General features: G+C 36.7%; 1 protein-coding gene across 1 annotated transcript; it reads left to right on the plus strand.

Moving 5' to 3' along the window:
• Positions 1 to 251: 251 nt before the first annotated feature.
• Positions 252 to 16,959, plus strand: LOC126815284 (prominin-1). The gene is made up of 17 exons (XM_050540849.1): positions 252 to 337; positions 2,274 to 2,568; positions 3,984 to 4,036; positions 5,302 to 5,507; positions 6,492 to 6,612; positions 7,543 to 7,609; positions 8,512 to 8,607; positions 9,095 to 9,285; positions 10,011 to 10,082; positions 11,111 to 11,180; positions 11,962 to 12,038; positions 12,825 to 12,907; positions 13,693 to 13,845; positions 14,633 to 14,759; positions 15,601 to 15,683; positions 15,974 to 16,064; positions 16,777 to 16,959. Exons 2-17 carry the CDS (start codon positions 2,310 to 2,312, stop codon positions 16,957 to 16,959), a joined length of 1,932 nt encoding a protein of 643 aa, XP_050396806.1. The 5' UTR covers positions 252 to 337; positions 2,274 to 2,309.
• The last annotated feature ends 315 nt before the right edge of the window (positions 16,960 to 17,274 follow it).

A 17,274-nucleotide genomic window follows, 5' to 3' on the forward strand; every position in this document is an offset into this window, starting at 1 on the left:
ACTTGTCACAGGTACAATACGTCACGCGTTACTTTACTGTATCTTGGCAATTGTTGACTAATATTTATTGAATAAAGAGGTTTGATCAGTCCATACGTATATAATAGTGAAATTGTATAGGTAAGTTTGTTTTCAACTTGAATAATACTAGGTAGAGAGTATATGGTAAAAAGACATACACGCATTGTACGTTTCTTTACCTTGTACCGGCATACCTGTACGTGACGTACCAATTCAAATAAATATATAGTATTGTAAGTAACAAACTGTTCAATAGTAGAATATTTAACATTAACATACATACAGTTATATTTAGTGACTGATATAGAAGTAAAAGGTAAGAGTTTAAATCTCGTTCATATATAAGTGAAATGAAATGAAATGGGGTTTAACGTCCTACTGTTCTGCTCCTAAACTGGGCTAATGAAGACGGGCATACGCCATACAGTGTGCTATGAGGGAAATTTTGCCCGGACAGCGGCACTATCGCCTACTCTTATATCGAATTCCAACTGCCAAGGGATCTTTTACGTGCATTCCAATGTATATACGGGACCTCGGTTTTTCGTCTCGTCCGAAAGACTAGACAGCTGTCCTTGTCAGGCCCTCCGTCCTGCATCACTGACAAGGGGGAACCACGCCGGAAAATCTGGATGAACTTTCTCGGCCAATGCAGGGATCGAACACCCGACCTCCAGGCTAGCTGATATATAAGTATATCAAGATTAAATGTTCGGATTATAGTGTAGTTCAAGAATCGCAGAGAAAATGACAATCTGGAATTAGTTAATTGAAAAAAAAATAATTCTCTTCCTAATATCATAATATTAAGCCGCAACTTAAACCTAACTTGAAATTCTTTATATCGATTCGTAGGTGAGTGGTGTGTGGTCAGATTGGATATGTTTTGTTACTTTTAAGACCCTTAGACAATGTTTGATTTTTTTTAAAATTATGGTTTGTATCCGGAATGTTATATTTTCTGGAATAAAGGGATTATAGAATGCAAGAAAAAAAAAGATTTTCCCCGATTGTCAATTCTTGTTTCTCTTTTGTTTGAATATGAATTTTATCCTCAATGTTTGATTTTCTGGAATATGTAAACTACACTACAGAAGGGATCATAGAACAATAAATAATATATCTACTAGATGTTAATTCCTAGTTTAAGTCACAATGTGTGAGTTTCATTCTTTGGATATTATCAGATTTCGCATGGCTTAATCCACGCTAAGATACACACACACATTGATTATTTAATCAGACATAATTCAAAACCTAAATCTGCCTTTCTTTAGGCCTTAGACATTAATTAACTTACCAAGACCATAATCAAACCTCGATGCCATCGTATAGTCTAGATTTTCAATAGATTTAAATACGTTGTTCGGTTGGTGCGGTTGCCGTAAAAGGGGATAATCGAGACTTTGTTTATTATTTTAAAAACGGTAGCAATGACAATCAAGGCTACACTGTTCTTCTAACGACGATCACGAGGATCAGGGTCAATTAATTTGACTGTAATTATCAGCATAGCAAGAAGGACCAGCTCTATATCTATTCTTACATAATGTATCTTTAATATTCAATTAAGAAAGCATCAAACAGGTTAAAACAGGCCCATCAATTTCATTCGCCGCAAAAAAACAAGATGGTGGGCCGTCTTATTACATAAGGAGAAGCATAGATCGATGGAGTTTTTTAATCGGTCATATCCTTGTATATACTGAACAGATTTGAACCATTTATGGATGGATATTGATATTTTTTTTTTTTAAGGGACCAAATCATTGAAAAACAAGTTGTTATATTATTCAAACATTGACATCTCAATTACTAGTCCGTTGGCCGTATCGGGGTGTTCAGATTAGAATATGTGAATATTTTGCGACATATCTGTCAATTTGTCGTTGAGCTAAAGGTATATGTATTCTAAGACAAACTGTGGTTTTTAGGAATATTATGAACGTTGAATCTCTAAAAATGTTATAAGTTCAAAAAATCGATCATTTCCGTTATTATTTACAAAGATGTGGTGAATTTAATAATAATATGATCAAGCCATCGCCACCTATACGTGTTGGCCAGGCTAAAATCCTCTGATAATCCTCTTTCTAATCCGATTGAATCGATGCCAGGAGATTATCTACTCTTGATATATTGACTTTCTTAATTAAATGTTAAATTATCAACATCTTTGCGGAGATACTGATCAAATGACAATCAGCGGTTTTATTATGCTTTGGTTTTACTGTAATTTGCTTTTCTTTCAGGAATTTAACAAAAGGTTCAAATACTCAAAAATCAGGATGAGGATATTTAGTTTGGCAGTAGTTTTACTTCTATTTGATCAATGTTTGGCACCTGATCCTGTTTTAACACCCGCGACTTTAACGGACACTGAATCTAATACGGCTGATAGTAACAGTAATATATTTTGGTCGGATGTACCATCCGGAAAACACTACAAAACAGACGCTGCTTACGACGATAGTGGACTTGGACCCATGTATGATTTCGCTAGGAGTTTTATTGGTTCAGTGTTGGGTAGTTTCAACAAGAATGCTGGTATGTAGACCAGAAATCCTTTTAAATCCTTTTAAATCCAATAAATCTTTTACGTGGTAGTATGGAAGTCGATTAGGGTCAACAGAATTAAATAAAATTACTCTGATTATCTGGAAATGTCGAATTATATAGTTAACTCACCATTACGATATGATCAGTATATTTTATGTAGTTACGAGTTAACTATATCGTAATATCGAGATAATAATGACAATCGAAACGAAAACCAACATGAAAAGGAAAATATGCTCGTTTCCGTTTTCGTTCACGTCTCCATTTTCGTTCACATCGGTTTTGCAATCCGATCTATAATCATATCTAAAATTATGCTTTATTTCTATTCAGATAATCGAACATATTACAACTTTTACCAATTATTGGACAATACATACTGAGTATTAAGATTATTAGATATTTTTAAACAACTAAGAATTATTCAAGTTAAACTTTCAACTTGTCAACGGAAAGTTTTAAATCTATTTTTTGGCACATGCAAAACAAACAAACAGTATTTTGCATTTCAGCACATGTTCCACAATGAACACTGCACATACGTACTTTTAATATATGTCACGAGTAACAGATTCGTATACACGCCAGCGTGAATCCAGTTTCATAGGATGTTGTCACAAGTACACATGAACCGATGACGTTTTCGTACCTACAATGAAGGTCTCTATTAACTCGTAATTACGAGATAGTTAACTCGTAATCAGAAGATAATCAGAATTTGATTTACCCAAAAATGGTCTTCCCTACTAATGATCTTACGCACTAATGGTCTTCCGTGTGAAGGCTTTTTACAGCAACTTACAAAACATCCCATAATTCAACAGTCATAATCATACTACATGTTTTATACAAGTCAGTCCATTGTTCATGCATATTTTTTTAATAATAGGGTGCTCTTGATTATATTAGAAATTTGATTTAATTTAGGGTTAGTTAAAAAGGTATTGATAACAGTTCAGTGTGATAGGTATTTTAGCATTGTATAGGCTCATTAAAAATCATTATTTCTTTCGTCAAACGCACAGTTCTCACAGTATGGAATGGTGGGATTTACTGTCGATTTTTTTGTCGAATGTGGTGTTGTTGGTGATTTTATATCCGTGATCACTGATCGAACTCCATCGTTGCCTCCGGTCTCCTACAGGTTTTTTTTTTTAATGTAACGCAGTTTGTCGTAGAACAATTATCCTAATTACTCACCGAACCCCAATCTCTACCACCGTTATTTCCGGCACCCTATAGGTTTTCTTTTAATGTAGCGCAGTCTGCAGCATTGTACGATCACCTTTATATTAAGCAGAATCTGGTGCACCTTGGACGAATTGATGTGGGCATCTACCTACCATGCTGCAGATTTGTATAGGCCTACATTATTTCTCACTTATATTTTTTGTACTTCACAGATTTTATTATTGGAATAGTAAAGAAGGAAAACCCCCTCGACGATCCTCAGTCGGTAGGTTTTAGTTTCGTATTTCATGGATTTTGTAATTTCATTGTAATTTCTAACTGAACACAATCGTTTATGCCTATTCACCCATTCTTTGCAGTTTTTTTATTATCATTTTTTTTTATCATTTGTAAAACAGCCATTACTATTTACTGACACATTGTAATTTAGAATAATGTTGTTCATTGTTCATTCCCTTTGCTCCCAAAACGATAGGGTACACGACTCCTCTACGGATTTTAAAATGTTCATTGTGTCTTAAATATTAGATATTAGGATCCCACATTTTCATGGCAACATAACAACATCAATATGGATTGACAGGGACCAATATTTCGTTCTAATACATGTCTTTCATATCGAATATTATATAGAATATTGAGTTAGAGACTTGGCTCCTTTAAATTCCGGGGGGTTGGATGGCTGAATCGTTAGCGTGCGCGCGCTGTATCATAAAGTCTGTCATTGAGTCGACTGGCGTGGTTTCGAATCCCCGGTTGTACGTGACAAGGAGTAGGGTCGCCTGTTCAACCTCGTGGGTTTTCTCCGAGTCCTCCGGTTTTCTCCCACTGCTAAAGACCCCTACGCGCAAGCGAATTATTGAAATAAAATTAAACCATATGTTAGTCCGAAATGACCTAGTTTGTGTCGAGTGGACGTTAAAACCCATTTCTCTCTCTCTCTCCCTTTAAATTCCTATCGCCGAAACTTCATATTTGGAATGGTATTACCGTGATGAGATTTTTTATTTGAGAAAATGCATAATACTCAATGAAAACAAATTTTTCATCGGGGAGCACCCCCCCCCCCTCTCCAATTTTATACCAAAGCAGCCTCTTCTCCAAACCCCTCCATAACAAGCCCCGCCAGAAAATGCTGGCTGTGTCCTTGATATTTAGCATTTAATATTTTAAATTTAAGAAAATCCAGGATTCATAAACTGATCATTGCAACTCAACCCTTGACTAATTACATCATAGTCTGTTTTCCGCTTGCACTAGATCTTCAACCAACTGTTTAATTTGTACTAAAGTGTGTTGCTGTCGGTAGGGTTTAGACTCCGCTTCTACCGAAATGAGCAGTGAGAGAGACGAAACCGGAGTAACGGGTGTAAATCCTTGGGGATGAGAGAGCGCCCCTATCTCCAAGCTACATACGCTAACACAATGGTCGAAACCAGGACCATTACCAGGTAGAGCTCGAAGCGCAACACTCTAGACCACTAGACTATCCTAATCCTCCAATAAAGCTGATTTGTTTAACTGTTTCAGGTGGCTCTGCATTTTATTGGTTTTGCAATATGCTTGGTGATTGGTATCTTGTTTATGATCATCTTTCCAATAATTGGTTGTTGCTTTTGCTGCTTTCGATGCTGCGGACAGTGTGGTGGGAAGATGATGCAAACGCAGTCTCCATCGACATCATGCAGACGTATTGTTTACAGCGTCATTTTATTGGTTCTCATTGTTTTTACGGCGTAAGTCTCAAACGCTTAAAGTAAATATTAGCTTTAATTTCTCATAAAAACACGCATTTGAAGAATAATAATTAATAATTTTAACATGGTAAGATGAAACATCGACACGAAAAAACATCCCTCCCAAGCATATACCTCAAGCAGGTCCAACTCACAACCAAAAAACATAATAGCACAGTGAAAGTTTGTTAGCTAGCTGAATGCCTCAAGTTGTTCTGGAAAGTGAAAGTAGGACATTAAACGTAGGTAATTGACAGCGTCATTTTATTGGTTCTCATTGTTTTTACGGCATAAGTCTCAAACGCTTAAAGAATATATTAACTTTAATTTCTCATAAAAACACGCATTTGAAGAATAATAATTAATAATTTTAACATGGTAAGATGAAACACTGACACGAAAAAAACATCTCTCCCAAACATATACCTCAAACAGGTCCACCTCACAACCAAGAAACATAAGAGCACTTCGAAAGTTTGTTAGCTAGGTGAACGCCTCAAATGTGACCTGACAGCAGTTGTTTTAGAAAGTGAAAGTAGGACATTAATTGTAGATAACTGGAGCAATGGGTTGGAGCCTATCAGATTCCTCGATCGTCGCGAATACCAAGTCTATGGCTTTCAAGCTAAAATGTCTACCTGTGATAATCGAGTTGCAAAGTTCAAGGTTCATTCAATGTCAAGGTTTCCGTGGAGGTCGCGATGTCACTACCTCTGATTGGACGCTACTGCTCACGTGTCTGTAGATAACATAGCTATAAGTTCGAAATTGTGAAGTAAACAAGCAACGACCAGATGTTGTGAAACTCGCAGTCGTTGTTTCAGGAACATGCTGTCATTGGTGCAGGGCGGATGACCTGGCAAGGAAGGTCTCTGCTCGTTCGATTGTACAAAAAGTTGGGTTCACCCGTGTACACTTTGGCGTAGACAAATAAATTTATTTATCAATTATTTGTTTTTGCGTCGACTGTTTTATATTTGACAGAGTTGGATGTGCGTGTGTTTATGTGACTAATGACCAGATGTCAACAGCTCTAAATACATATGATGATACATTTGGTAATAATGTGGATGACATCAGTGTGTATCTCGATAACACCGTTGATGTAAGTATGATTGTACAGTACATTGATGTAAGTAAGGTTGTCCAGTACATTGATTTACGTAGCTGTGTCTAGTACATTGATGTAAGTAATGTTGTCCAGTAAATTGATCAAAGTAAGAGTTCCAATACATTGATGTAAGAGTAAGATTGATTATAGACATTATTTTATATCCCTTGTTAAAAACGTAAAGAAGCAAAAAAAAAAAAAAGCCCCTCATCTGAGTAAAAAAAAAACTTTCATGCCATATGTACATTGCGAATTAGCATGCATTGATATATTATTTTATTACTTTAACATGTGTAATAGGCTTTGTGATTGTATCACGCTCATTTGTGAAAGTTTCATTATTTTTTTATTTTTTTTCGTGAAATCATTTAAAATCTAGATATGACATGTAGTATAATATGCATATTGATAACATATCGTTCCTCGTCGGTCACATTTTGCAATACCTTGCCGCCCAATCTTCTGTTTATTCCAAAGGGAAGATGGTGTAAAAAGCTAGATAAAAAAATGAAAAATAAGTTTAATTGGTTGAATGTGGTCATTTTTGGACTAGGGTCCACTACATATCCTGTTGTTCTTGTTTTTGTTGTTCTTGGCGGCGAGACTCTTCGAAGAAAGCCTATAAAGCCCTGCCAGTTTATATACTGTTGACATGATACTTGGTATTATTGTTCCTTCGACAATTGCGCATCGACTGACGAACTTGGATATTTGATATGACACTTGCAATATGGCTGTGATGACGTCATACTCAGTTTCAGGTTCATAGTTCGCCGGTACATGTTTTTAAAGAATTTATTAGCACTTATTCTAACATTTATTCAATTAAAGGTTTTTAAAACGCGTAGAAACGATTTAATTTCGAAATATTTTAGCATTTTATCGAGAATTTTTTCGGGGATGTTTTGTTTGTATATTTTTCAGCAAATCAAACGCATTTTGTCTACGGATGTAAATTTTGCACTAGATGTTGTTAAAAGAGATTTAGATAGTAAGTACATTATATTAATATTTTAAATAAAATCATATAGGGTTTAACGTCCTAGTTTTCTGCACCAACGGGGATATTGAAGAAGCACATATGCTATGAAGTGTGGTTTTGGTGAAATATTGCTAGGATCGCGGCGTTTTGGCCTACCCTTTATCGAATTCCTACCACCAATGGTTCTTTTATGTACATACCAGCTTGACACAAGACCTAGGTTTTTCGTACCATTCGTACGACTAGACACTGACCCTTCTACCTGTACCACTGACAATGGGAAACCACGTGGAACTTGGTCTGCCAAAACAACGACCGACTCTAAGTGAGACGCAGTGGCACCTAAAATGAAATGAAGGTTATCGTCTTACGTTTCTGCATAAACCAGGCAAATACACTCGGCAAACCTCGGTAGATTCCTATATCATACATCTAACCTCGGATGTATGATAGTAAGTGATATGTACTTACAATTGCGATGCGGCTATCGGTTTACTTATCAGAAAAACTTCCGCTTTTTAGAAAGAAGTTCTAAAAATGACATTGTTCGAAGAGTGTGTAGAGTGTCCACGACAAAATTCTACTTTGTTTAAAGAAAATCGGATAAACTTGAAAGGAAAACAGCTCCAGACATTGACATGCGTCTTTTTGGGCGCCGTTATTTGTCATCCGGGAACTTAAAAGTAGTTCTAATGACGGAATTTTCCATACAGCCGAGGCTAGATGTAGGGTACCGGAGCCTGCTGAGGTTTGCCGAGTGCAGGCAAATGAAGACGGACATACGCCATGTAACATAATATGAGGAAAATTTTGCCGGAATATCCCGATGGCTCGTCAATCATGGATTATTTAGAGACAGTAAACAAAATCTGTATAATCTGTATATCTAATGGATGATTGTATTCTTGCAGATACTGGTGTACTGGTCAGCGTTCCTGTAAGAGATAGATTTGACCAGCAATTAAATGTGAATAATCTATTCACTCAAGTGGACAATCTACAAACAGGTGAATGTTTATATTATCATTTGAAAGATCCAATAATGTTAATGTTATATCAATGTTATTTTACGTGAAAGATACATTATGGGAGATTCGATAACGAGTTGGCAATTCTCACTATAATAGTTAAAAACTAGATAATGTAAAGGCACTTTGCTGAAAATTTCATTCAAATTGATCCACTATGAACCGAGAACTAAGCGATTGAAATTTCCGCCTAGCCTCGACCATCATTACTAAAGTCAGTACGATAAACATCATAGTTTCGATTATCCATTTAATCGTTAAATCGTGAAGGAAAATTATGCAGCAAATCGGCTCATAATCCACTAAAGATGCCATCTAGAGTTGATTATGGTCTGGATAGGTTAATTAATGTCTAATTAATAATTTAGATAACATTTCAGGCCCAAAGAAAGACCTGCAATAGACAGATTTAGCTCTTGCATAATGTATGTTTAATGCTAGTTATGTTACTACTGTTATGTTACAGATCGCACAAATGTCGTAACTCAGTTTGATACAGTTGAAACAGACGTGAAAGCCTTCAACTCGACTTTTTCAAGTTTTGAAGGTGAAATAAATTCTTGGATAAGTAGTTACGAATCTACCAGGACTGCGTGTGGCAGCTGTACCAGCTTCCCGGTTGAATCTGGTCTAACACCTACAATTGACACAACCAAGGTAAATGTTTTACTAAATATAGAAATTTTAAAATTATTTTTGGCCTAAGTACGAAGATGAATCTTGACCTTTTGAAAAACCAAAAATGTCAATGTTGATATCAGCCCAATCCCCAAAATGGCACAAGAAACACAATACCTGTTACATTTTTCGTGTTACATTATGTACCCCATTTCTGTATGATATCATGGTATATCTTTTATGTATATTATCACGGTGTCTTGTATTTCTGTATGATATCATGGTATATCTTTTATGTATATTATCACGGTGTCTTATATTTCTGTATGATATCATTGTATATCTTTTATGTATATTATCACGGTGTCTTGTATTTCTGTATGATATCATGGTATATCTTTTATGTATATTATCACGGTGTCTTGTATTTCTGTGAGATATCATAACATTTTGTATTTCTGTGTGATAACCCGGTATTTTGTATTTCTGCGTGATATCATGGTATCTTATGTGATTTCGTGGTATCTTGTTTGATATCATGTATCTTTAATTGTATTTCCGTGTAATATCATGATATCTTGTGTGATTTCGTGGTATCTTGTTTGATATCATGTATCTTTAATTGTATTTCCGTGTAATATCATGATATCTTGTGTGATTTCGTGGTATCTTGTTTGATATCATGTATCTTTAATTGTATTTCCGTGTAATATCATGGTATCTTGTATCTCTTTATATATCATAGTATCTTGGTTTTTTTTTAGATTAACACAGCTCCTATAAGAACAGAAGTTGACAAAATTAAAGACGAAGACTTAACTGCCGATGTACAAGCGGTGAGTATAAATTTATAAAACTATACCGTTCGTCATTATACTTTAAAGGATTAAGCAATATTTGATTTATTTTCTAAAGACCAGGTTTGACGTAATTCACACCTCATAAACACATTCATAATTTTCTTTCGATTTGTCTTCGAAATTAGTATGTACATCACATGATCATTGAGATTTCTAATCTCGACACTAAAAGCAATGACCTATAACACCGGGTTTTACGGAAAGGTAGTAATCAGGCTGTAGTACTCTAGATTTCTTTTAGTTGACTTTCTTCTTTTATTTGCGGTGTTTTGGTAGATGGACGCATAGATGTAATAAGGCTATACGGAGCTGTACGCTCCCGTCCCAAGTACTTTAGATTTTTTAAAGTTTATACACTTTCTTCTTTTAGTTACGAGAATGTACACATGGGGGTAATTTATGGAGCTGTAGACGCTCCCATTCCGAGTACTTTAGATTTCTTTCAGCTGATACGCTTTCTCCTTTTAGATACGTGTGCTTACATAAATTGAGATAATTTATGGAGCTGTAGGCCCTCCCATTCCAAGAACTTTAGATGATACGCTTTCTCCTTTTAGTTGAGGGTGTTTACGTGAGCAAACACTTGGAAATAATATGACTATACATACGCTCCCATCACAAGTACTTTAGATTTCTTTTTGCTGCTACGCTTTCTCCTTTTAGTTCCGCGGGTTAAAGTGGGTGGACACTTGGATCAACGCTTACTGGATAGCGGGTTTGGATGGCCGAGTGGTCTAACGCGTGTACTGCCGATTATAAGGTCTGTCATGGCGTTGTGTAGTTTCGACCACAAGGAGTAGGGTCGCCTGTCGAACCTCGTGGGTTTTCTCAAGATCCTATAGTTTCCTCGCACTGCGGAGATCCCTAGTAAAAGCGAATTATTGAAATAAAGCTGTACCATATGTTAGTCCCGAAATGACACAGTTTGTATGGAGGTAAGTTAAACCCAATTTCTCATTCTTTCCATTTTAAGTGACAATTTTGATCTTAGATATATTTTCCAGGCAAGAACTGAATTTGACGGAATCGTTGGGAAAGTTGATACAGGAATAACAGATGCAGGTGTTGTTGCAGGTAGAATTTTAATCTTATTCGGTTGTCGTTCGCTTAAAGTAAAGATGCGTCATTTGTATTTTTCGCTAAAATATCAAATTTCTCACGATTTAAAGATACATTATGTAAGATTTAGATAAAGAGCTAGCCATTCTTGCTATAATAGTTCGAAAATACATAATGTAAAATGAATAATTTTAAAATTTCATTCAAATTACTCTATTGCTAGCGAAGATATTAGCCTATGAAGGTTTGACAAGACGTGTGTAATAATTTCAACCACCGTACTGGTTGTTCGAAGCTAAGTCTCGCTCCTCCATTTTTAGCTTAAATCATAGTATGGCTGAACTGTTATAATCTATTCAATATGGGAGAAATCCGATGCCTTCGACTGTTGATTTAATAATGTCTAATTAATAATTTAGAAAACATTCCAGGCCTAAAGAAAGACCTGCAATAGACAGATTTAGCGCTTGCATAATGTATGTTTAATCTAAAATACAAACGCTAGATAATACCCCGGCTTAGATTCAATTGGATTTCAAACAGGATCATGAATTATGTTTGTAAAAAAAATGGCGGCTCTTATTACTTTAAGAAGCAGCATCGATCTGCGAAATTTCAATTCAACATATCTTTGCAAATACTGAACGGGTTGAATTATTTCTAATGGTATCCCTTTTAGGGACACGTCTTTCCCAATATTGTAGTTCCCAAGGAATTCATATTGCGCTAAATTGACTCAATGAGGCTTTGACCGTTTATTATTACGAATAATGTTTGTGCGTTTCTATCTTTCCAGTGGTCAAAAACAATCTTGTTTCTTTCCAATCAGAGATAGCACCAATAATAGCAGAGATCGAAAAATTCCAGAGTGACGTAAGTTTTCTGCTTTGTAACGACTATCCTTATTTCTCAGTCTAAACGAAATGAAACGAAAAGCAGTTTACCGTCCTACTTTTATGCTTTAACCGGAATAATAGAGACGGTCTTATGTCATACATTTTGGTATGATGGACATTTTGCCTGTACAGTGGGGCTACGGTCTACAATTCTATGTCCAACTGAATGGTTCTTTTACTGGCACGCCAATGAGTACACGACATGGGACCCCCGGTTTTCCTTCCATACCAATGATTATAATGGCGCTATTTGCCAGGCCCGCCGCCATGCATCACTTACAGAGGGAACACAGACTGGCCAAAATCGAAATAAAAAGCCATTGCATTTAGCGATAAGTTGTGACAGGTGTCGTACCCTAAGGTGGAGTTTATGGCATATCTGTTCTTATTTGTGGAAATAAAAAGCCATTGCATTTAGCGATAAGTTGTGACAGGTGTCGTACCCTAAGGTGGAGTATGTCATTCTTTATGGCACATCTGTTCTTATTTGCGGACAAAGTATTGCTTTACATTTATATATTAAACTGCTTGTATGTTTTTAATGAAATGGGGTTTTACGTCCTACCTTTCTGACTCAACTAGGCTAATGACGATGGACACACTCTGTGCAGTGTACGTTGAGACGAAATTTCCCCGGACAGCGGTATCTCGACCTACTCTTCTTGTAATCTGTCTGTCAAGGGTTCTTTAAAAGGTAGACGGGACTTGTATTTTGTATTACTTTGTATATTAAACTACTTATATTTTGATGGGTTTTTTGTAGTCGGCTGGAAGTCTGGATTTATCACAATACAAAACTACGGTAACTGACTACAGTGAACAGATGGCGACTTATGAGCGATACAAGTAATCCGTTTCTCTTAAATAAACATATAATTAAAGACAATGTGTTCAAGAAGCCCTCTGAAGCCTTTCAGTGTTTAACGCACACACGATCGTACTATGGACAATGCAGAACAATGCACCTATCATGACGTAATCGCGGCCATCTTTGAATTCTAACGTCATATCAGAATTCAATTTGCCAAGGTTCATGTCGATCGTACTTGAATTGCCGGAGTCTTGGACTTTTTTCGAAGAGCGTCGCCCCTATGAAATGAAATGAAATGGGTTTTAACGTCTTACTGTTCTGCTTCGACTGGGCTAATGAAGACGCCATACAGTGTGCTATGAGGCAAATTTTTCCCGGGCAGCGGCACTGTGGCCTATTTTTAAATCGAATTCCAACTGCCAAGGGATCTTTAACGTGCATGCCAATGTATACACGGGACCTCGGTTTTTCGAACCATCCGAGCAACTTGACAGGTGTCCTTGTCAGACCCCCCCCCCCCCCGTCCTACCCCACTGACAAGGGTAAACCACGTCGGAAAATCCCGATGAAGTTTCTCGGCCAATGTAGGGATCGAACCCCCGACCTCCAGGCTAGCGAACCAGCGTCTTACCCATTTAGCCACCGTGGCTACGTCACCCGGAAGAAGAAAAAGAAGAAGAAGGAAAAATGGCCGCTGTTGATTAGGCTCTCTTTATGGGCACGTATGGATAGATTCAAAAGCCCCGAGATTTACACACGTTATGAACTGGGTTTGTAAATTTTAAATGGTCTACCCTTTTGTTTTGTTTTTTATTTCTAGGTGGTATGCTGGTATCGGAATCGGAAGTATCATAGCTTTGGTTGTTGTTTTACAATTACTTGGATTAGCGTTTGGTTTCTGTGGAAGTAGCGCCAGCACGCTGCCAACAGAACGGGGCCGTTTGTCGACTTGTGGAGGGAATATGCTTATGGCGTAGGTGTCAATAATCCAGGTGTACATTGATTCATAAATAAGATGGAAATGAAATGAAATTGGCTGTAACGTCCACTGTCCTGCTCCATACAGTGTGCTAGGAGGGACATTTTCCCAGGACAGCGACACTATCGCCTACTCTTATATCGAATTCCAATTTCAACTGACAATGGCCCTCTTACGTGCACGCCAATGTGTACCTCGATTTTTCGTCCCATCCGAAAGAGTATACGTTGTCCCTTGCACCACTGACATGGTGAAACCACACAGAAATCCCTATAAACTTTCTTGGCCAATGCAATAAACAATACACAGAAAACAAAATTGTGTAGCTGCTGTTTTTCGTAACAATGTGGGGCGATAAAACTTAAAAACAGCCGTTCTGCTAAACAACAAACACTAAATAAACCTGTAAATAATTGGACCAATCATATTGAAGAGCGTCAGTATCATGTGACATTAAAATTGGTTATTCAATTTCTTGTACCGCCCCCATTTTAACGGCTATGAACGCTTTCATTAACTATTCATAGCGATACATTAAAATCAAATATGGTGGATACGAAATTTGGACGTGATTGCATTAAGCACTGTAACTGGTGGTTTAACGCCATGCTTTCACAGTAGTGATATTACAGGCAATACAGCATCAAATAACATCTGAATATTTCATCTGCGGCAGAAATTTGAAAACCAAAATAATGTTTTTTTAATATATGTCGTCGACCATGATTCATTTAACGTAAATGCCGATCATTAATCGCTTCATATATTTATTTATTTTTAGATCTGTTGGGTTTATCTTTATATTTTCGTCTCTGTTGATGTTTATTACGACACTCTCGTTTACGCTAGGAGCACCGATGGAAAAATTTGCCTGTGAACCACTGACTCAACCCGAGAAGATCTTATCGGTAAGGTTAAATACACTCTTTGTTGAGAAATGTATCAGAAGTATGTATATCCCTTGAAGCTATAGCTAAACTCGCTGTCTCCCAAGACCCTATATATGGAAAGCTAGGGCAGAGTATATAATTAGTAAGTTCCACGGGATTTTACAGCTTAGTTTACCCTTGTCTGGAGATCGGATGAGACAAAACAATGAGTCCCCGTGTATACCATTGTATGAGATGACGTGCAGGTAATGTGGCTACCGGAGCAAATTGTCTCGATAGCGTGTATCGATGTCATTATCAACCAGGCTGGTGTAGATTGGTACGATAAGTAACTTGGGCCTTCGAGGGTTAAACCCCATTTCATTTTATTTCAATTCCTAGTTCATATCACGAATATCAAACCGTACTTCCTGGATTATGCCCCGCCCCCGATTGTACAAAAAATCGCGTTTTTAGCTTGTGGAACCCCTAAAGGTCACAATTTTTTTTATCCGATTTAATGAAACGTTTAAATTTATCAATGTTACACCATGACGGTTGAGTTCGCATTTCGTGAAAAACGAACCGAAACTGCCCAACAAAATGGCCGCTCCCCGCAAGCAAAATAGGTTGTTGACCAATTTGTATCCCAAAGACCTGGGCTCCTTTCGATACTTGCGCGTATCGGATCGTAACGTTCTGGATTTTACGTAAAATCGCTTTTATTAGTTGGTTGTCTATCCATCTCTTGCAAAATGTGAGCATATCTTGACTTGCAACCACTGGTAACCAAGGGAAGTAACTTCAGCTAGAAGTTTCTAAAACAATAAAACGAAAGGCTAGACAGTTGATTATATGTTTTCCTCTTGTTAATTGACAGCTGTTAGACGCATTTGGTGTTGGTAATCCTTTAGAAAGTGTGTTTGGTAAAGGTATAAACATCACAATAGGTGATGTTTACAGGTACGTATTAATAATATTCATCAAGGTTGTTAGTTTACATGGAGAATTTCAACTAACATGCGTTCTGAACTCTCAACCTCGTTTTTTGTTGACCAATCCAACCGATCATACGCGGTTCCTTGCAAAAGAACTTTACATCAAAAGAAGTGGGGTTGTATCATCGTGTATATTCAGAGACATTGTTCGGAGTTTTTGGCATTTAAAAAATGTTTCTTATTTCCTTTTTGAGAGCTTACCAAAGTAAAAGTGGGTATTTCATGTTCGTAGTTTATTACTTTTGATAATTTCAGGGATTGCGGTGCTGGAAAATCAGTTTATGATGCCTTCAAACTTGATCAACTATCGGCATTTGACCTTTCAGCGATAACGAATTATAAAGATGTAAGTAAGCATCCATCTCGGTTATAATAAGCACAGTCTGACTTTTGCCCGATTTTAGTCTTTGGGACAATGTTTAGAACGAACCGAGGGAACATTTGATTAAATAATGGTAAATTTAATTTTGCGTTTGGAAATGTTATAAGATTTATAGAAAGCGCTAACAATATTATGTTTAGAGGGCTTCAAATCTTACATAAATTATTATTTTAACATTTAATCACATGACAAGATAACCAACTTTCTAGACCCGTGGATGGCTAAATAATCGAGTCTAAAGCCCTTATTGTCAAATACCCTGGCTACTATAATAACGATCTGTGTTACATCTTCAAACAGTCATAACGTCGATCAGAATAAAGTAATGTGACTGAAACTTTCAATATATTCATTTTTCATTAACTATTTTTGAACTATTATAGCAAGAACGACCAAGACTGTGTCTAAATCGTACATAATGCATCAAATACAATGTGATAAAATAACTATACAGGTCACAATTCTATGGAATACAAGTATACACAACTTATAACTGAGCGACGTTTTGACTAGGCTTCTCTAGTCATTATCAAGCAATTACTAAATGCCATTGAAACAATTTATGAAATAACTAATGTAAGTAAAATAGGTGTCCAAGTGTTGTAAGGTATGTCATTCGGTTAAGTGGTGTCTTACAATATCTATCGTTAACTCACGCAGAATTTACATATTTCAGACATTAAAGATTCAAGAAGAAATAGACAATATTGCTGTTGACTTTAGTACTTTCGATCTAACTCCGGCTGCATTAACAACTACCCTGAATGACTTTAATGCGTCCATTACTGCCATGGATTTTGATACCTATAATGCGGAGGTAAGGATTATTTACACAGCGGAAATTACTGGGCGGGTGTAGGGGCAATATTATGTAAGTACGTGCAACCAAGTTTCAGACCAAATAAACTTGTTTAAAAAGGTCCTTCTAAATCGAATGAAGGCGAAATGGTAACTATACCCTGTCTGCGGCACGATACCCACTAGAGCCTGTAGCCAGATCACCGAACAGCCTCGGGTAAATTACGTTAACCTCAGTTTTTATATACAGCCGATATATTATACTACAGCTGTCGACTTATTATAATTGTAACAGATTTCGAAGCGGGATACTACCAGGGTAATACACACGGTATTCTGATCCCTGGTGAGTGTTCGTGGGACATTTTATTCTTAG

Source organism: Patella vulgata, chromosome 3 (genome assembly GCF_932274485.2).
Source record: "Patella vulgata chromosome 3, xgPatVulg1.2, whole genome shotgun sequence".
NCBI lineage: Eukaryota > Metazoa > Mollusca > Gastropoda > Patellidae > Patella > Patella vulgata.

Bases quoted from the DNA above. Each gene is read 5' to 3' on its own strand.
- LOC126815284 (XM_050540849.1), top strand. From the start codon at position 2,310: ATGAGGATATTTAGTTTGGCAGTAGTTTTACTTCTATTTGATCAATGT. The intron at 2,569-3,983 runs GTATGTAGACCA...TGTACTTCACAG, and splicing joins TAGTTTCAACAAGAATGCTG to ATTTTATTATTGGAATAGTA. The intron at 8,608-9,094 runs GTGAATGTTTAT...GTTATGTTACAG, and splicing joins AGTGGACAATCTACAAACAG to ATCGCACAAATGTCGTAACT.